The 21042-nt window shown below is 33.7% G+C and overlaps 1 protein-coding gene across 1 annotated transcript; it reads right to left on the bottom strand.

Annotated features, from left to right (window-relative positions):
* Positions 1 to 933: 933 nt before the first annotated feature.
* Positions 934 to 19561, bottom strand: LOC132750942 (uncharacterized). The gene is made up of 7 exons (XM_060741037.1): positions 19380 to 19561; positions 18897 to 18978; positions 16712 to 18364; positions 16045 to 16305; positions 15487 to 15627; positions 3196 to 3567; positions 934 to 2796 (listed from the first exon to the last, which is right to left on the bottom strand). Exons 2-7 carry the CDS (start codon positions 18967 to 18969, stop codon positions 1589 to 1591), a joined length of 3708 nt encoding a protein of 1235 aa, XP_060597020.1. The 5' UTR covers positions 18970 to 18978; positions 19380 to 19561; the 3' UTR covers positions 934 to 1588.
* Between the last annotated feature and the right edge of the window lie 1481 nt (positions 19562 to 21042).

The following is a 21042-nucleotide window of genomic DNA, read 5'->3' as shown; positions in this document are numbered from 1 at the left end:
TATCGTTGTATCTGACTCTGGTCAATGTACCAAAAGTGATATGTTGCATAAGTTCAGCCAGGATAACATAAATAACATAAATTGAACAAAGTATATTGATATACAGATTTATTAAAGCGTTTACATACATATATAAAATGCAATACATTGTACATACTTTTTTGAAGTATGTAAATAAAAAATAATAACAATAAATGTATTCTTATAAAGAATGCGAGTACTGTATACTGGATCTAACACGTCGTGTTCGGTTGGCCGAATATACGCAATGTCACCCGATTGATTATGTCAGGACACGTGATATATATATGATTTCTGTATCAATGCGCAAAGAATCCGCCTGAACCATTAAAAAGTAGTACGACTGAGTAAAACACATGAAAACACATACTAAAATTATGTAGTTTGAATGCGTTGAGAATGTTCGCAAGTGAAACATTTTTTATAGAAATTAGTGCGAGGGTTTGATCCAGTAATAATTGTACACTGAGCGTATGTTTTTTTATGATACAAAAACGTGCTTTTTAATATAAGAATATATTTATACTTAATGCATTCCCATCTTTTACACAGGATGTATGATAATTTTAGTTATTTGCTCAACAAAAATATTATTACATGTAGATACATAAACATGTGGCGACAAGTGAATGAGATCACCAAAGACCGGATGATATCTACGCCTTTCCGTTAATTATAATTCGTTTCGTAATTTGGAATTTTACAGTTAAATTAAAATAAAATTGTACCATGCAGAACCATCTATTTATAAAAAATGTCTCGTGGATGATATCTTTTATTAAAAGCTGCATGACTTCATATGACCAAAGATATTTCATGAAAATCAAACTTGAGAAAGATCTTCTAAATTTTAAAGAAAAGTAAAAACCTTAAATATATTAGTAATAATTTACATGACAATTTGACTTTTTGCAATATTTTCACCATATTTCTACTGTGTTACTTACGCAGCAAGAGCTATTTTTGCATATAAACAAACATCAAGTTCGTCATAATTTTGATAAATAAGGTAATGAAAACCATAGCAACAAGCTTTAAGATGGCAATGTTATTGTCATGTCGTGAGCATTTGTTGACACATTAAGCACAAAAAATGTGCGTATTTAAAAGAAATATTGATATGACTGTATTAACCCCGATAACAAAGCAATAATGAAAACAGTTAATCAACGTTTTATTTAACTTAAGTCAATTGTTTCCAGTGCTGTCCAAGATCAGTCGGCAATTCCGTGCTATCTTATCACGTTCTGCACTATTCGTTGTTCAATCATTACAAATTGTCCCTAAATGTCCATAAATACAATGAAATGGTTTTGTCTAGATTAATAGATAGACAAGTTCATTTAAGTGATTTAATGTGGAAAGATTAATTTTTGAATCACATATTGTATACATTTTTGTACAATCTTAGTGAGGGATTTTTAATAGTATTTCCGCACAGCTTTTTTCACTTTCGTGTTAAAGTTCGAGTTTCCTGATAAATGTCAGTTGATCGAATAATTTAATTTTACAAATAAATTAACACATGGTCATCTTTAAATCAGTAATTTAGTATGCTCACAAATCCTTATCCAGATAAATCCAGAAAACCTAATCCTGCAATTCTCATCATGCCAGATGTGTCTGGAGTGGTGGGTTTCCGTTCCTGTGTTACAACTGATTGAATTTCCACTGGTTTAAACTTTCTAGGTTCTCTCATTTTCGGATCTTTCTTTTTATTTTGACCTTTTACTTTCTTCCATTTATTTCTACCTTTTTTGTTGACCTTTGGTCTATTATTTCTACCTTGATTCTTTGCGTTAATAGTCATCTGAGGATCAAACATTGGACTATTGTTAATATCGGGTACTGTCATGTCAATTAAATGTGAAACAACTTTTTGTTTACCACCTTGCTTATTTTTACCTTTTTGTTTACCACCTTGCTTATTCTTACCTCTTTGTTGACCACCTTGCCTATTTTTACCCTTTTGTTTATTACCTTGATTATTTTTACCTTTTTGTTTACCAAGTTGTTTGTTTGGTAGACTTGTGTCAGACATACCATTTGACAGATTGTCTACATGCATTCCATGTTGTGCGGTATCGTGTTGTATAATTGGCATTCTCTCGTCTAGAACAATGCTCGCAGGTTCATGGTGAAAAGCCGCATCGTGCTGTATTACATTGGCCGACTGCCCTGACAAATCTGTCATTGGGTCAAAAGAATGCGGAGATACCTGAATACCAGATCCTAGTGGATCCAAAATATGTTGAGCTCCATCATGTGCATCAAATCCATGAACTGTCGGATCAATTGGTTGTCCAACTTGTAAACCATTCATTGGATTCCAACTTTTTTGAGGATGCTGTGTTCCTGTTGGGTTATCAATTGGCAAAGAATCAATACCAACATCTTGCATGTTTGGAGTTCTTATAATTGGACCGCGTCTTTTCGCCCCAGGTCTATGTATCTGAACTTGATTTCTTTTATTCCCTTTTCTAAAGTTGTTTGTCCTTTTATTCCCTACATTTCTGTTATTTCCTATGTTTCTGTTATTTCTCATATTTCTTCTACCAATTCTTCCCCCTTTATTTCTCTGTCCTTTGTTTCTATTGAACCTATTACCCTGTTGCCGTCTTCCACCTCGTCCTAACTTTCTTAAAGGACCTACATTATGGGGATCAACGGTTTGCACACCTATCAGTTGTTGGAGTCCATTCTGTCCAATAACAGCCTCTCCTAGAGGAACACCCACGTGCTCTTCAAAAGTTGGTGTACCAGGCAACAATTGACCTGCAATACATTTAATAAATTTGCAAATGTGTTCCATCAGACCAAAGTTTTCATAGTAACTTTGTGAAAGACAATGTGAATATATCTCTTAATCAAAATATAAATATGACTTTTTCCGATCAGAATCTATTGACTTCATACAATGTGTAGTGTATATAAATCTCAAAGTTAATTTGCTTGGAAATTTATAATTAAATCATGTATTTAACAGTTTAGAACTTAATGTTAATTTATTTGTTTTTTTTCAAGGAAAATTATGAGTTAAGATTACTGAGAAAGTTAATTCATAATATGTACACAAATTTATAAAAGTCACTGAAACAAATAAAATCTGAGCCAAAAACACTTCTGTGAAAAAGTGTCAACCGACATAAATATTAATAACGAAAGCAAATTCACCATGTGAACCACCAATAAGGTGTCCAGAATCTCCAACTTGCTGTCTACCGTCATAGCTATCCATGTTGACTGGCGTTCCTCCGTGTGTGTTATCTACAAGCGGTGCCGCACCTACAACTGGCTTCCGGCCAATGTAACTATCTATACCGGGGACTGGATTTCCGTGCATGTTACCATTATGTTGAACAACGTTACCATCTGACGGTTGTCGACCAACGTACATGTCTGGACCTACAATAGGTTGCGGCCCACCGTGTGTAGGATCAATACCGATTGCCGGAAGACCGTGGTTAGGGATACCGAACATGATCCCAGCTTCATTGTTGTGGTTAGAATGTCCAGTCGGATCTAAAGCATCCGGTGGCAGCTGATCTATAAAATCAAGAAATCGTAATTGTTTCTTTATATGTGTTGTTGTTATTCTAGTTGTTGTTGTTTCTGTTTTGTAAATTTATCTACTTTTTATCGATTAAGTAGCATATAATCTCACCAAAAAAAAGAAACAATTTTAGAGAACAAAAAAGAGTTTTGAAACATTAGTTCGGCAAATTGACACGCCGAACATAAATTCTATTCGAAATAAAAATTGTAAGAACAAAATTATAGTCGATTTACATAAAATAGTGCAAAAGTGAGACACGTGATTTCTTAACCTAGAAATATATATACAATTGTATGTATGTTTACCGAGAAGTTATTTCATGGCGAATGTCAATCACATTAGAATAAAATATGTATTTCATAATTATATGTAGATAACAAAATCATTATGCATAATTATTAGTAATGTATTGGCGGGGCGAGTACTCTGCAAGTGTGACCAGGTTATTTTTGTGCGAATTGTTTCCCTTCCCTTGCAAAAATTTTTAACCCGCTTTTTTGACAAGTCAAACATGTGCAAAATTAGTACCGCGACATATTGTGATTTGCAGTTATAAACTTTATTTATTTACTAATATTTACTTATGTACTAAATAGCTAACCATATATACTACAAACATGAGGTATATACGGAAGCGTCCTGGTGCCAATTTAACATGTTCTATTAAAAAAGATAACTCCTACGTAGGACTTTGTTACTCCTACGTAGGACTTTATAACTCCTACGTAGGAGATAAAAAAGGCTAATTAGGAGTTTTAAAGTCCTACGTAGGAGATATAAAAACCTAATTAGGAGTTTTAAAGTCCTACGTAGGAGTTTAAAAGTCCTACGTAGGAACATGTTAAATATTGGCACCAGGACGCTTCCGTATTAGTCTGAAATTAACATCAGTTGATGTCTATTTCATATAGCAAGCTTTTGGCACCTGTCAAACATGATATCGACCAAACGACAGTCTTTGATTATATAAGAAGTTATTGGAACTGTACTGTATTCATATTTGATAATTGATTGTGCATTTGAATTTATCGAATTTTTGTGTCATTTGTTAAATTAATTTCCTTAATTCACGGACCTTGAGTTGCGTGATAAGATGTTTCACGCTCTCACATGGGTTTTTTGTTACTCACAGAAAGTGATTCTATTGGAATTAAGCCGTGTTTTGACAGTGCTGTTGTTCAGTAAGGGGAAATGTAAGTGTTAACATTTTATTTTTATTATGATAGATACAGTATAGGCTTGTTTAATCGTTTCTCATTGTGAGTTTTGGTTTTGTTTTCATTTATTTTAGGTTTTTGTGTCCCCACTATAGGGGGCACATTTAGATTTACCCTCGTCCCTCCGTCCGTCCGTTCGTTCTCATGTTTTGTCGCACGTACCTCATAAAGTATTTGACCTAGAGTCATGACACTAACAGGAATGTTAGTCAGCATGTGTATTTGTGCACCTTGGTATTTGGGTGTGGATTTATGCAGTATTTGTAGAGTTAATTGCCATTGACTTAGTAAAAATTTGCTATTTCCAGCTTGTGTCGCACGTAGCTCAAAAGTATTTGACTACAGTAGTCATGAAAATTTAAGAAATGTTGCTCAGTATGTGAAGTTTTGCACCTTGGCTTTGCTTGCCGGTTTATTCTGTTATGTTTAGAGTTATTGCCTTTGACTTAGTAGATATTTGCAATTTTCAACTTGCACGAGTCTCACATAGCTCTACTTTACAGGGATGTTGCTTAGCATGTGGAATTGTACACCTGGGGTTTTGCTTGTGGATTTATTCTGTTTTTTCACAGTAATTGCCCTTGACTTAGTAAAAACCGTTCCATTATGTGGTGTTATGTGTTTCTTGAGTGCTTGAGTGGTCTTTAGTACAATAAATCATTGGGTTGATTTAATTATAAACAAAACAACAAAACACGAAATAATTATTTATGGATGTTGTTTGCAAGTGTGAGAAACATGGCTTTGGTAATACATATATTTATATAGAAGATAATAAAATGTTCTAGAACGAAATATAGTTTTTCTTCATACACATGTTCAAACTAAACCACTATGAAACTTTTTAATCATTATTTTTCATTCAAGCAATGATTAATAAGAGTATTAAAATTATTTATTTCTGTTGTTTTTATCAATATCACGGTGATAGGGCGTTTACCACAACTTTTCCGCGCAACGTCAAAATATCATACTTCTGACCGAGACACCGTATATTTCTGGACAAAATACTAATGGCGGGATAACCAAATTGCAGGTAATAGCTTACAAAATATCTTACTGCTGGACATTGCAAAATTATTCCAATTGTTCAAGTACTCCATCGAATTTTTGAAACAATTTATCGTTAATCTAGCACAACACAATTCACAAAAAAGTACATACTTCGAAGAAATAGTGTTTACAAAAGATCGTGTCTACCTCAACATGACTCGTACTTGTCACAAAAAAATGTGTTAAAACGACGATGTATTTGTTCTATGACCTTACGAGCTCGTGTATATATTATGGTTAGGCATAAATTCAAGTTCCATACAAAAATGTGTGTTTCTATTGTAAATTTAAGGGAATATATGTTGTAAAAAGGCCTATTGACTCGAATATTGGAGCACCGTACAACACTGAATTCAAACACCGCATTCTTTTTCCGTTTGGAACCATTTTTTTGCACTATGCTTTATAAGTAACTGTTAATTGACCTGCTGTTATGTTATGTTGCTGTTATAATCATATGTTATTTTATGGAAAAATTCTAAAGGTCTGGTCTATGAAAATAATACCAGTTAGGTAAGTGCAATGGTATCTATATAGATTTTTTTCGAACTTATTCAAACGGATAAACCCCGCATGAAAAGATCATTCTTCGATGAGGTTACCAAGCATTGATAAAATCGTTTCCGTGAAGAAAAAATGTTCCAATACATTTCCATGGTCGTAACTGGACATCATGAGTTTCGGATAACCAATCAGAATAAAACATAATAAAATCACTTTACTGTGATGCAAGGGATAAAGAAAAGTGAATAAATTCAAAAATCAAGTGAAAAATGTGATTCAGTTTAATAGTATATACATGTACAAGGTGGTGAACCGATGCAAACTTTATGGTTCAGTGCACGATTAAAAAATACGGAAATCCAATTCATATCGGGTTTTCGTAAAAACAAACTTTTAAAACGCTCAGTAGAATTCATCTTATAATTTGCATCAACAATTACATTAAAAAATCCTATAACCGATTTAATGTCAACCGATGAAACCTACAAAATAATTTTGGCAACATGCACGGCGGAATCATCTGAAACAGTTAGGAAATGATTATTGAAAGAAACACTTTCCACAACACAATGCTTGGTAACCTCATCGAAGAATGATCTTTTCATGTGGGGTTTATCCGTTTAAATAAGTTCGAAAAAAGAAAAGATATCGACTTATCTAACTAGTATTATTTACATAAACCAGACCTTCAGAAGTTTTCCATAAAATAACATATGATAACAGCAACATAACATAACGACAGGTCAATTAACAGTTACTAATAAAGGATGGTGCAAATGAAAACGGTTCCAGTATTTATCGGTCAAACGGAAAAAGAATGCGGTGTTTGAATTCAGTGTTGTACGGTGCTCCAATATTCGAGTCAATAGGCCTTTTTACAACATATATTCCCTAAAATTTACAATAGAAACACACAATTTTGTATGGAACTTGAATTTATGCTTAACCATAATATATATACGAGCTCGTTAGGTCATAGAACAAATACATCGTCGTTATAACACACGTTTTAGTGACAAGTACGAGTCATGTTGAGGTAGACACGATCTTTTGTAAACACTATTTCTTCGAAGTATGTACTTTTTTGTGAATTGTGTTGTGCTAGATTAACGATAAATTGTTCCAAAAATTCGATGGAGTACTTGAACAATTGGAATAATTTTGCAATGTCCAGCAGTAAGATATTTTGTAAGCTATTACCTGCAATTTGGTTATCCCGCCATTAGTATTTTGTCCAGAAATATACGGTGTCTCGGTCAGAAGTATGATATTTTGACGTTGCGCGGAAAAGTTGTGGTAAACGCCCTATCACCGTGAATATTCAAAGTACTAATAGAAACTGTGCCCATAGTTTCACTCATGATATATAACGATTTAACGTGAAATCGTTTTTCATTTGTTAGTAATGTACTATATAATGACTAACAAAGCCCGGTCTATTGCAATGTACTCTACAACGAGTTACACTGAATCAAGTTGCCAATCTGACATTTTTGTATTAATTCCTTTTTATTCATTTACTTTATTATTTTCTTATTTGTTGGGGTTTTCGTCGCACACAAGAGAGAGAGAGGCATTTACCAGTCAATTATTAAAACATATTCGTTTACATGCGGGTGCTTTTGATGGATGAAGTCTACGTGCTTTGTGTCGTAATAATATCATTAGTGTTATATTATTATTATGATAATTATTATTATTATCATCATATCACAAAAAATACCTTCATTTAGACTCATTTACAGCTAAATATATATATATTTATCTAGACATTTAGCTGAAGAGACTATTTAGTCAATTTTCAGATGTTTTACACTTACATTAGATCAATGTTATTTTATACATTTACAATCTGTCGAGGTGGAGATAAGTACGCAATAATTTCCCAAATATTCTCACATTATCAGATTTTGATAAAATAATAGATATGTTATAACCATATATTAAATACCGTGAACTACATGACGAGTGTTGGTTTTCTATAAATAAAAGATGAATAAACTACATGTATTTTACAAATTCAAAACAGTATTATACTTTAAGCCTCGGTCTCATTTACTCCCGGCAGAACCCTGGACCATCCCGGTAAGTTACCGGGATGATCCGGGACGATCCGGGATGAAATTATTGTTGCGGTCACACCTACCCCGACACTACGGTAGTTCCCTACTAACCACCCAGGATGCGCTCCGGATCATCCAGGCAGAGCCCAGGTGAAGCTACGGTTCATGCCGGTGCTTCCCCGGTCGTTCCCGGATGACGCCGGAAGAGCCCCGGTTGACCCAGGCAGAGCCCCGGTCGATCCAGGCAGAGTCCCGGCAAAGCCGAGGACGATCCAGGCAGAGCCCCGGTAGAACCCCGGTGGATTGAAAACGCCCAAAAATGATAACATTGATACATAATTTTTATTTAATATAATATCTATTGTTCCAGAATAGTAATTCATGATGATTTTCTGAAAAATCCTTATGCCATACTGGATAGAAGGGAAATGGGAAGGCTTTTAATACAAACAAGTGCAATCATCGCAAATTGTCCTTATTCTTTTGAAATGATCCGGGCTTTGCCGGGGCTCTACCGGGATCAACCGTAGCTCTACCTTTATCCTCCGGGGCTCTGCCTGTAGTTACCGGGGCTCTGCCGGCATATACCGGGGCTCTACCGTAGCTCTACCGGCTATATCATACCCCGGATCATCCCCGGTTTGTGCCGGCAGAGCTACGGTGCTTTCCCGGTATAACCCCGGTCGTTCCCGGCAGAGCTAAGGATGAAGCCGGCAAAGCTATACCTTCCCGGATCATCCCGGACCACCCCGGTGATATTAAATATTTTATTCCATCCGGGGTCGAATGCCGGATGTTCCCGGATCATCCAGGACGTTGCCGGCAGAGTTACGGATGTACCCCGGTTGTTCCCGGTCGTACCCCGGTCGTTCCCGGATCACCCCGGACGTCTACCGGGGCTCTGCCGGGATGTAAGTGAGACTGTAGCTTTATACTGTAACTTATTTAGTATACAGTATCTTTCCAAATGATATCCAATCAAAACGCAAATTTATTTCTTAGCTAAATTCTTACCGATTGTAAGATATTTTATCGTCTAAATTGTTATTGTATCATAGTTTGGGGACCTTTCTGTTGAAAATGTGTCAGAGTTAAATCGTATACATATACATGCACAGTTCGTTAACTGGAGTGCAGGTATTAGTTACCCGCACTCCAGAGCATGCCCATTGATTGGCTCATTTTTGCTGGGGTTTACATATTGTGACGGCAGACAGAGTGAAAGCGACAGAAATATCATATTCAGATGTTCGTTCATTGGTTCCTTTTTGCCAGGGTTTCATATTGTGACAACAGGGAACGTGTTTTTATGCTTGAGAGGAAGAACATCAAAACACTTGGCAATCTGATTAATACTTGGGGGCTACGCCCCCTCGTACAAATCAGATAGCCTCGTGTTTCGATGCTCTTTCTTTTACTTATCTAGTTAGTAGTTATTGTTTTATTTATTAAAGGCACATTATACCGCAGAAACTGTTTTTTTTACATCTTTAGAAAGGGCAAACATGAATTTATAACGGTTAAATACTGATTTTAGAGCATGTTAGATGAAAGTAGCGATTAATGCGAAATAATTTGTCATTAAAGTAGCAAAATGTTAACAAAATTGTATTTTGACTTTCATACAAAATAATAAATCACTATAATTGTTCTAAATTCAAAAAAAGCAACAGAAGAAAAGAGTGAAAGCGCAGGAATAACTTTTGGGAAAATGTAAAATTACATCAAAATTAAAAAACTTTTGAGAAATAAAATAAAGTCATTTCTAGGACATAATCGGCCTTTAATAAGTGTCAAACAGCATTAATTTTACAAGTTAAAGAGAATGCCAGGGTTTCACCATTGCTTTGCTAAACATCTCATACTTTTTGTATAGTTAGTTGACTGATAGGAAAACAAAATGAGATTTTGAGTCTACCTATATCAGTTTTATAATTATTACTTTGATAATAGATACATTATAACAATAAATCTCAATTCAGTGACTGTGTTTAAAGACAAACAGGTTATAAGTTACAGTACAACCTGCGTTAATGAACAAAGTGTAACATGTTTTAATGAACATCTGTACCTAATACATGTATCGTTTTTGAGAAACTGGTTATAAGTTACAATATAACCTGCGTTAATGAACAAAGTGTAACATGTTTTAATGAACATCTGTTCCTGATACATGTCTCGTCTTTGAGAAACTGGTTATAAGTTACAGTAAAACCTGCGTTAATGAACAAAGTGTAACATGTTTTAATGAACATCTGTACCTAATACATGTATCGTTTATTAGAAACTGGTTATAAGTTACAGTGCAACCTGCGTTAATGAACAAAGTGTAACATGTTTTAATGAACATCTGTACCTAATACATGTCTCGTCTTTGAGAAACTGGTTATAAGTTACAGTAAAACCTGCGTTAATGAACAAAGTGTAACATGTTTTAATGAACATCTGTTCCTGATACATGTCTCGTCTTTGAGAAACTGGTTATAAGTTACAGTAAAACCTGCGTTAATGAACAAAGTGTAACATGTTTTAATGAACATATGTACCTAATACATGTATCGTCTTTGAGAAACTGGTTGTAAGTTACAATATAACCTGCGTGAATGAACAAAGTGTAACATGTTTTAATGAACATCTGTACCTAATACATGTCTCGTCTTTGAGAAACTGGTTATAAGTTACAGTATAACCTGCGTTAATAAACAAAGTGTAACATATGTACCTAATACATGTATCGTCTTTGAGAAACTGGTTGTAAGTTACAATATAACCTGCGTTAATGAACAAAGTGTAACATGTTTTAATGAACATCTGTACCTAATACATGTATCGTCTTTGAGAAACTGGTTATAAGTTACAATATAACCTGCATTATTGAAAAAGTGTAACATGTTTTAATGAACATCTGTACCTAATACATGTATCGTTTATTAGAAACTGGTTATAAGTTACAATATGACCTGCGTTAATGAACAAAGTTTAACCTGTTTAATTAACATCTGTACCTAATACATGTATCGTCTACGAGAAACTTGCTATTAATTACAGTGCAACCTGCGTTAATGAACAAAGTGTAACATGTTTTAATGATCATCTGTACCTAATACATGTATCGTCTTTGAGAAACTGGTTATAAGTTACAATATAACCTGCGTTAATGAACAACGTGTAACATGTTTTAATGAACATCTGTACCTAATACATGTATCGTCTTTGAGAAACTGGTTATAAGTTACAATATAACTTGCGTTAATGAACAAAGTGTAACATGTTTTAATGAACATCTGTACCTAATACATGTATCGTCTTTGAGAAACTGGTTATAAGTTACAATATTACCTGCGTTAATGAACAAAGTGTAACATGTTTTAATGAACATCTGTACCTAATACATGTATCGTCTTTAAGAAACTGGTTTATATAAGTTACAATATTACCTGCGTTAATGAACAAAGTGTAACATGTTTTAATGAACATCTGTACCTAATACATGTATCGTCTTTAAGAAACTGGTTATAAGTTACAATATTACCTGCGTTAATGAACAAAGTGTAACATGTTTTAATCAACATCTGTACATAATACATGTATCGTCTTTGAGAAACTGGATATAAGTTACAGTTGAGTATAACCTGCATTAATGAATATCTTATTCCTTATATCATCTTTGCAAAACTGGCTTTAAGTTATAGTATAACCTGCGTTAAAGTATACCTATATCCAACATCATCTCTCGAGAAATTGACTAGACGTAACGATTTATTCTTGGTTAATGAACCCCTTTGTTCTAAACTTTCAACATCCAATCATCTTCTCGATGGATGCTATCGTGTATAGGTGTGTCAATAACAAGATATATTTGGAAAACTAGTGTGTATATCACAGGTTAACACTGTGCGTAAGGATATAAGTAAAGCAAGCAGTCAATGTGACAAAAGAACATTTATTTTTGTGTCTTATAAAAACAATGTATACAGCAGTATGTTTTATAATTGATGAACAATGTAAAACGCCAAGCACAAATAAAAAATAATAAATAATGAAAAGTAAGCAGTATGATTTATAAATTGATGAACAATGTTAAAAATACGTCAATCACAATAAATATAATAAAATAATGAATCAACAAATCATGCTGCAGTCATGTCTGTGACAATGGGGAGTAATTAATTGATCATTGGCTGGGTTCGTTTGACTGTAGTTGATCACTGCGCAGTTGATGGGTTCGATTAGACTACTTTCGTGACGTCACTATAGTCTAACCATTGTAAGTTTTCGGGTGACCATAGTTAGCGCCTAAACCCTGCCATTGTCAGCGCCATTTTAAGCGACAGTATGTGACAGTTTGTTATTTATTTGTATACATAATACTATTGCACGTTTCTGACGTCGATTTTTACTGGATATATTCTATAGTACCTCCAGCATGTTTATTTTTTATTCTTATTCTGATAAATGAAGTAATAATGCTGTATTTTAAAACTGTTTTAAAAATATTTTATGGCTGTAAATAAACTTTTTTTTAAATACAATTCTCGCCTATAGTAGCACTGATAACATATATAACTACTCATGTCCTATATTTATATATAGTCTATCACAGGATAAAAATATGAAATTGTTAATTAATCATGTCTAAAAAAACGTCTGTTCGACAAAATTGTAAGATATGAAAATCAATTGTACAGAACATGTTTGCATGATATGCAGAGTTACATTATATCACAGTATATTGCACAAACAAACAAAAACAATAACAACAACAACAAACATATTAACATCTAATTCGTGTCATGCAAAAACAAGAAGAGAGACCCATTGTATTCATTAAATAAATGCGTAAAAGTGTATTGTTAACCACGTGATAGGTTATTTGTATAAAAACGAAAATATGTCATATTTGGTGTGTTTAAACAATTCAACTTTAAATTCTACGACGATACAAGGTTTTATCGAACTGAATTCTTGCCCCACTCCATGAATATACCGTTAGTTAAGCATGATTTTACCCTTTGTTACCAGATTTCAAGATCGCTGCCTTGAGAGTAACACAGCCAACTTCCCCCATAAAGAATGACTGTGCAAAGTTTTTTGGCAAAGAAAAATGTGATTTTAATTTGATAAGTAAATATAACCCATTCCCTGTAACCCCCTCCCCAAGTCATCCCTAATCTTTGTAAAAATTAGACAATCTATTCCTACAGATGATAACCTAACGTTCATTTCTGTTTCAAAACATTATCAGGTCATCAATGAAATATTGTCTCCTTGAATATTCATTCTTCGCTCGAATTATTTCAAATAAGTAATAACAGAACATAATGAATTTACCAAATTGTGGAATTTCTGATTAAAAGTACATTGCTTTTAAGTTAATATATCTAGATATTTAAATATGTTGTTATTTTCGTTTCACGCAAATGTATATAAATAAAAAATCCGATACATTTATGTTTTTATTGATGAGAATTGTAATGTATTACAAGAACGTAATTGTAGAGAACCGAACAAACGCCGACGTATAACGTAGTGTGACTATGAATCATTGCGGGACAATCAATCCACATTCTTGTTCACCTTTCCCATATATACGTGAATATAATTTGAAAATATTTACAAATAAAATTGTTGACAGATGATATGAAGTTCAGATGTCAATAGCCGGGATAATCTGATGTAAACATTTAGTACATGTACACTAAAATCAAAACAGTCTGTTAAATATAAACAGACAATATTTCCTCTTATTTTAATTAACAAACAACGTGTAATAATACAATTATTTCAGATAAAATGTGTAAATTGGAGAGCCAGCGAAATTTGTATAAAAATTAACATTGACGTACATGATTTGTCAGTGTTTTATAATAAAATCATTTATAAACCATAATTATCCCTAACTTTTACTGACTCTCTTTTTCTTCTATGAAAATTAACACTCATAATTTTTAAGAAATACAGCGTTTTTATTGGATGACAAATAAAGCTGGACACTAAGCTTGAATTTATATTATACTCGAAATGAGACAACGTGTATTATTGGGGAACTAACGACTTTTGTATGAAATCAACATGTCCAGGCACGTTATTTGTCAATATTTAAAATGAAGTCAATAATAAACCATAATATCCATAACGTATAATGGGTGTCAAAAAACCGCAAAATACATGTACATGAATGGATGTAGCTTTTCTCGCTCCGACCAATGTTCGCAATTAAAACCTATATTCATTATACATGTATATTATCATGAGCGTCTAACCACAATGATTAAACAACAATCGTAATAGTTTTCAAAAGATTACATATTTTACGTAAATGTAAAAACATTTAAATCATGTACAGTCGCTGAACCGCTGAACATGGAGTCTCCGTTCAACCTGATTAATGAACGCAATGAACGCAATGCATTACATGTAAAATATAAGATCTGCGCTTTAGTCAGATTGATGGAGTGTCTACTACAATGGCCGGGCTACTGGGTAAAATGTATCATGTCTTAATATGGGTAAAATATAGTCAATGATTACCACTAGTAGATCATTAATCCAGTATATTTGAATAATAACAAATGGATAAAAAGTTCGTCAGTAACTGGAAAATGATAAGCGAAAATTATATTACACCTGAGGAATGCTTCAAATAAAATATACAAATAAATATCATAATATCAAAAACCTGACACAAAAAAGATGCCAATTTATATAAATTAACGATAAACCAGTTTCAGAAAAAAATAGGTATATACAAGTAAGGTGAGAACTTATGTGAAATATAGCTATATATGGCATTTCGAAATATGACACGTAATGACAATTAAAAGATGATTAAATAATTAATGAAACATGGCACGTCATATTAAATGTACATAATATTGCTAAATGTGCATATGAAAACTGATAAAATAAGGCACCCAAGATAATATGATTTTGCACATGCTTAGAAATGACATAATATAATGAAGAAATATGACACGATGAAATGACAACGATTGTGTACTATAACCAGCAGTGCCACATTACCGCGAGTGTCAGATTATCTTGACAAGCTTGCTTTAATACATTTGAGTACCCTGAGCGCAAAGTCCAAGTCTTCGTCTTCCTGCAGTGCACGGCTCGACCATTCGGCGGCCTCTTCCTCTTTGATTCTTACCGACAAACGGTCGGTTTTGTCCAGGAATCACCATTCTGGCTATCTTTGCTCCCTGTGGACCTTAAGTATAAAATTTTGCATTTTCAGATAAATTTAGTAAATGGTATAAAATTGAAAATATCTAAGTCCTGGATTGTAAATCTCTTTAATAATTGTTTCACCTTTTGATACATCATTAATGATAGAATACGTTTTACTTTCATCATGCAAGTTGTTAATTGAGCTAATTTGAACCAGCACCTATGCAGCTTAATTAAAGTTCCCCAATTCAATTTTAATGGATCTCTTTGTTAAAATTCTCGTAAAATACACTTTTCTGTTGAGGAAATGCTAAATACATATTTTGCTGTGAATAAAATTATATGTATTTATCACGATATACGGCATTTTATAGCTTCTCCTCCGAAATAGAGATAAGATGCGCACAAAGAATAGACCAAAATAAATACCAAAAAAAGAAACAAAACAAATTTATACCAGTTCTATTTCCACCTCTTTGATTTTTTATTTTTTGGTTTTGTTTTCTTGCCTTGTTGGCTTGTTTTTGTTGATGCTTTTGTTGCCGTTGAACTTGTTTTTGTCTTTGATTCTGTAGTTGACGCAGCTTTCTTGCCCGTCTCCTTTCTTGCCGTAGCTGCCTTGAAAGCCCTCTATTCTTACTGTAGGTGTTCAAAGACGCTTGTGCTAGCAAGTTATCTCTTGGGGAAATCTGAACAGCTTCAGTCTGTACCGGTTGAACTGAATGAATAAAGGATAGTTTATACATATTCATGTACATGCATATACATTGTGTACAAGTAAATTCGATCATCTTTTCTATAAATGAAATATTAATTTAAAAATTTTAAAGAATGACTGATCGTTGAAAAAGGCTTCACTTAATCCAAAGATGTTTTCGCCGAAAATGATTTATTTTGAACATTGATGTTAATATTACTTCACTACTTAACTACGGTAAGAGGAATTGTAAATGTGCGCTGAGCTAGGCATTCAAATTGAAGATTGTTTCTTACGATTTACACTAGGTTATGGTCATATCATCTCGAAAAGTAAAAACATTCAGCTGCGTAATAAATACCATATATATGTTATAACAACAAAATAACACGATAAACTCTAACAATAATTGTTTCAATAATCTTACCTGGAAACGATTTACTAGGTCTCCGTCTGTCTTTTGTGTAGAGCTGCATCCAGCTGTTTGGTATTTCATTTGAGATGGGCTTAGCGGTGTCTGCAATTGGTGAGCTAGACCCTGATCGTCTCCTACTATCGTAGCCTTGACCTTTATTCACGTTATCTAAAACTGAATCTAAATTAACAGGTGTACCAAATATTGGTCCGAGTGGAATAACGTTTGGATCATTCTTTGGTATTTCTGGTATGTTCTCTACAGGTCCAAATGGTATTACATTTGGTTCTACTGGTTTAAATGCTTCTTTATGTGGTAGTGGCTTCGTGCCCAATGGTTCATTTTGCATTATATTATTGTCGGTTGGTCGAAGTGGTATTGCATTATGATCAACAAATCCTATTGGGATAACATTATGATCAGAAGGACCTAGCGGTATTGTGCTTTGATCAACGGGTCCAAGTGAAATTACACTATTGTCACCTGCTGGATTAATTGGTTTAAAATGAGGATCAGCTATCTTTTCCGAAACGATTGGTTTAACAGGTCCCAAAGGATTCAAATCAACAGGTGTACTGTCAGGTAAAATAGGAGTTTGATTATCTGGCTGAAAATCTACGTTTGTTCCTGCTGAAACTGGATTTAGATTGACGTCTGTCATTGGTTCTTCTGGCAGAAAAGAATCCCAGGGATCAAGGGCATTTGGTTCTAGTTTAGCAACACCTAAAGGTTCACCCATCCAGTTATCAGTCGGCTGAAACGTGTTCTCTGTTCCATCGATTAGATTAAGAAATTTGTCACCCGTGGGCATACTTGGTAAGAAGCGAAAGAATGGAGAGTCATTTGTTTTAGTAGGTACATCTCCTCCTGCCATGCCTTGATCTGGTGTCAATGGGTCAACTGGTAATGGATCTATCGGTAGACCTGAATCCAACGGCGTTCCTGCTCCTAGTTGGATAGGCTCTGATGGAATACCAGCATCAAATGAGCTTAAAGGGTCTAACGGATGCCCAGAGCCAGTTGCCGGTGACGTGCCTGTGTCCACTTGTTTTACACTTGACGTGAAGGAATCCGAAGGTATATCATTATTAATTGCAGGATCTGTTTGAATCGGAAGGCCTGGTTTTGACTGTACTTGTGAGCCTGAATTTGTGTTGCCATGTTTAAAGGTGTTAGGTATAAATTGAAAGAAAGGCGATTCTTGATGAATTGATGGTACATCTCCTCCAGTTGTACTTTGATCCATTGCAAATGGATCGTTAGCAAATGGATCGTTAGCGAATGGGTCGTTAGCAAATGGGTCATTTGCAAATGGGTCGTTTGCAAATGGGTCGTTTGCAAATGGATCTCCTTGAGAACTAGGGTCCATTGCTTCCCCTGGAAATTGATCAGCACCATTCCCAGTATTAGAAGTAAATTGATCTGAAGGTGATCCAGTCCCTATCGACTTGGAAGAATCTGTAATTTTTATAGGTGGCTTATTTGACAGAGAGGTATCTGCTTGCAACCCTTTAGCTTTTTGAGTGTCTGTGTTAGGTTGAAGAGAGTTGATGGGCGTTCCCAAAGAATCTAAGGGAGGAAGGTGGGCAAAATTTGAATCCGATGCCGTTCCTGTGTTATCTAATGGATTTAATTCCATAAAGCTAAAGATGTCTTGCATAAGCTCTGAAAGACAATCAATAACCAAATATTAATGGTTGCCAAAACGTTAATGTATTAAAAAAAATTCCATATACAATTGCAGATTTTTTTTCTATCATCTGTGTCGCAATGCATCTTCTAATAGTTTTAATTTAAAATCAAAGCAGTTTACACATTTGTCAATCTATACATGAGTTCTTTTTTGCAATATCGGTGTTATGGCAAAACTATAAAAAAGCTATAAACTGGGAGGGGAAGTAACTTCTCTCCATGAATGTGCATGATTCAAACAATCTTTGAAGCTCAATTTCATCCAAATTAAAATTTATTCGTACGAAGTGTGTATATGAAAATCACTTTTACTTGTATTCTCATAGGACTAAATCTTTTCATATACACATAAATTTACTGCCAGTGCTCATTTATCACATTCTTCTATTTTGAGAGTGTAATGTTTGTCCTTTCTTGTACATGTAATTTCTTTGCAACAATTCTTTTTAAACGAAGTTAATATTGTTTTTGACGCGGTATCAAACTGTAATAACGGAAAAATTACCTTGTGATGATACGTGCCTGACATTGCTCCCAAAGAAAACACAAACACATACTAGCAGTAATTTGGATTTCATTCTAAATGTCTGAAATAAACATAAGTCAAAAGACGATATTATATTTGTGGTAACTATCATTTAGACTTGATAAGCAAAAAATATTATTTCAAATGTCGGCGACTCGGCGTTTCTAGATCAGTTAATTCTTTAATAAAGGTAACAACACCAAATTTGTTCACAATTTTGAACGGCTTGGGAAGTTGATAACTTAAGCCGACCACAAGAATGGATTTTAGAGGCGGCAGTTTTAAAAAACAAAGTACCTCATACATCGCAAAACTTTTGAAAGTAAGTAATATCTCGAAAAAAATAGGATATACTTTATGGCAAATAGAGAATAATATACTAGTTAATAGAATAGGTCGCTGTTACATTATGAAATACCAATACGACGATAAAAATAAGTATCAAAATAGACATATACTTACATAATAAAAAGTCCAATGTATTTACTCCCTTCTTGGCGAAGGCAAAGTTTTATAAAACATACGGAACCAATCTTGTAAATATTTGTTCAAAGTTTCAACGTATCACGCTACAGCTGTATGCTGTATTTTACTGACGTAAATTAACGTACATACGTAACGCATTAAATGTTTTAAGTGTTAGTACATGAATGATTGCTTTTATTACTTTTTAATGTTATTGTGGTATTAGGCAAGGCGAGCTCATTTGTCAACTATTTTTACCTATACTTATGAATATTCGTACATTTAAATATTTTACGTAACGTAAAACGTTGTCAGACAGACAAGGTATCTATTTTTAAAGCGTGTTTATGTTTACAGACCTATTAACTTTAAACAAGGTGCGATTAAGTGAAGTCCAATGATCGTTTCTAGCTGGGTTGCGTGACGTGAATGTTGCTTTTCCGTGTTGATCTTTGCTCGCATATTTTAAACACATGATTTTTAAAGCGGTATTTCAAATTAATGTAATCATAACCATAGAAAAAAATAAATACGCATACCACCTGAATACCTGGCTTCGCTTATACCAGATCCCACAAACACACGCTATACCTTAAGGAACTCAAATGACACAAGTGGTATATTAGCAAGAACTTTTAATTCTTTTTTCCCAACTGCCAGAAGTGAGTGTAAACATACTTTTGCTAACACTTTCACAGAATCTAATAGAAATTACTTAAGAGAGTTTATCAGCTTTATTTACAGTGAACAATGTTGACCAGTTAGATTTATTAATGAACTATATTTGGATTTATAGAGAAAACTTATTTATTTGAAATAAAATGCGTATTTTCATTACCCGTTTTCTTTTTTTCATTGTAAAAAAATATTTTTCATTGCAGTGAAAATAACATATTTTCCGTATTTTCACTTGTGTTTTGCCGGACTACTTTCTTCTAATTTCAGCCAATATACAAAATTTGAGGGCAAGTGTTTCAAATTGTAATGTCAAAAAGAGAAAAATGTATAAAATAATACCGCAACTCATGGAATATTTATTTTCATACATATCGATATAAAATAAATCATGTATTTACAGAAGAAAAAAACTTGAACATCCTCTATTACTACTGACCAAGTAATTTTGTTTTGCATCTTTTAAATTTCAACATAACATCATTATTTCATCTGAAATCAAGCTTTCTAATTTAAAAAAAATCACACAATTTATTACATTTTCCGTGTATGTAATATTTAACTCTTAAGTATTTCCCCTGTTTTTTATATTAAATGTTATTTTCCATTAATTTATAATTTTATTTAGACGTTTTTAGTATAAAAATAAAAAAGAGAAGAAAGGAATCTGTTTACAAAAGTTTACAAAAGTAAAATCTTTTCCCCATATTCTATCATGAAGAACACTATATAATCTATAGGGCAACAGTGCGACAGTGCGATGACGACAATACGACAGTATCGTACTTTCATCATCGCGTTATCGCACTGTCGCCATCGCACTAACACATAGACGTCATCGCACTATCCCGCTGTCGATTATCGCCCTCTTGATTATAAAGTTTAACCATGATGGCCCTCATGGTATTCCGTAGCTTACATCTGAAAAAGTCTAAACGGTTTTCTTTGACATAAGTAAGGTATGGATAAGGTGTGGCACAAAGGC

The sequence above is a fragment of the Ruditapes philippinarum genome, unplaced genomic scaffold (assembly GCF_026571515.1).
Source record: "Ruditapes philippinarum isolate M1 unplaced genomic scaffold, ASM2657151v2 ctg3773_1_1_1_1, whole genome shotgun sequence".
Taxonomy (NCBI): domain Eukaryota; kingdom Metazoa; phylum Mollusca; class Bivalvia; order Venerida; family Veneridae; genus Ruditapes; species Ruditapes philippinarum.
Note: the sequence above shows the minus strand (reverse complement) of the source record. Positions and strands in the feature narration are given on the sequence as shown.

Coding starts and splice junctions, on each gene's coding strand:
- LOC132750942 (XM_060741037.1), bottom strand. CDS start 18,969: ATGAAATCCAAATTACTGCTAGTATGTGTTTGTGTTTTCTTTGGGAGC. Junction 3,568..15,486: donor ACTTGGACTTTGCGCTCAGG/GTACTCAAATGT, acceptor TTGATTTTATAG/ATCAGCTGCCACCGGATGCT. Junction 2,797..3,195: donor CCTTATTGGTGGTTCACATG/GTGAATTTGCTT, acceptor AATGTATTGCAG/GTCAATTGTTGCCTGGTACA.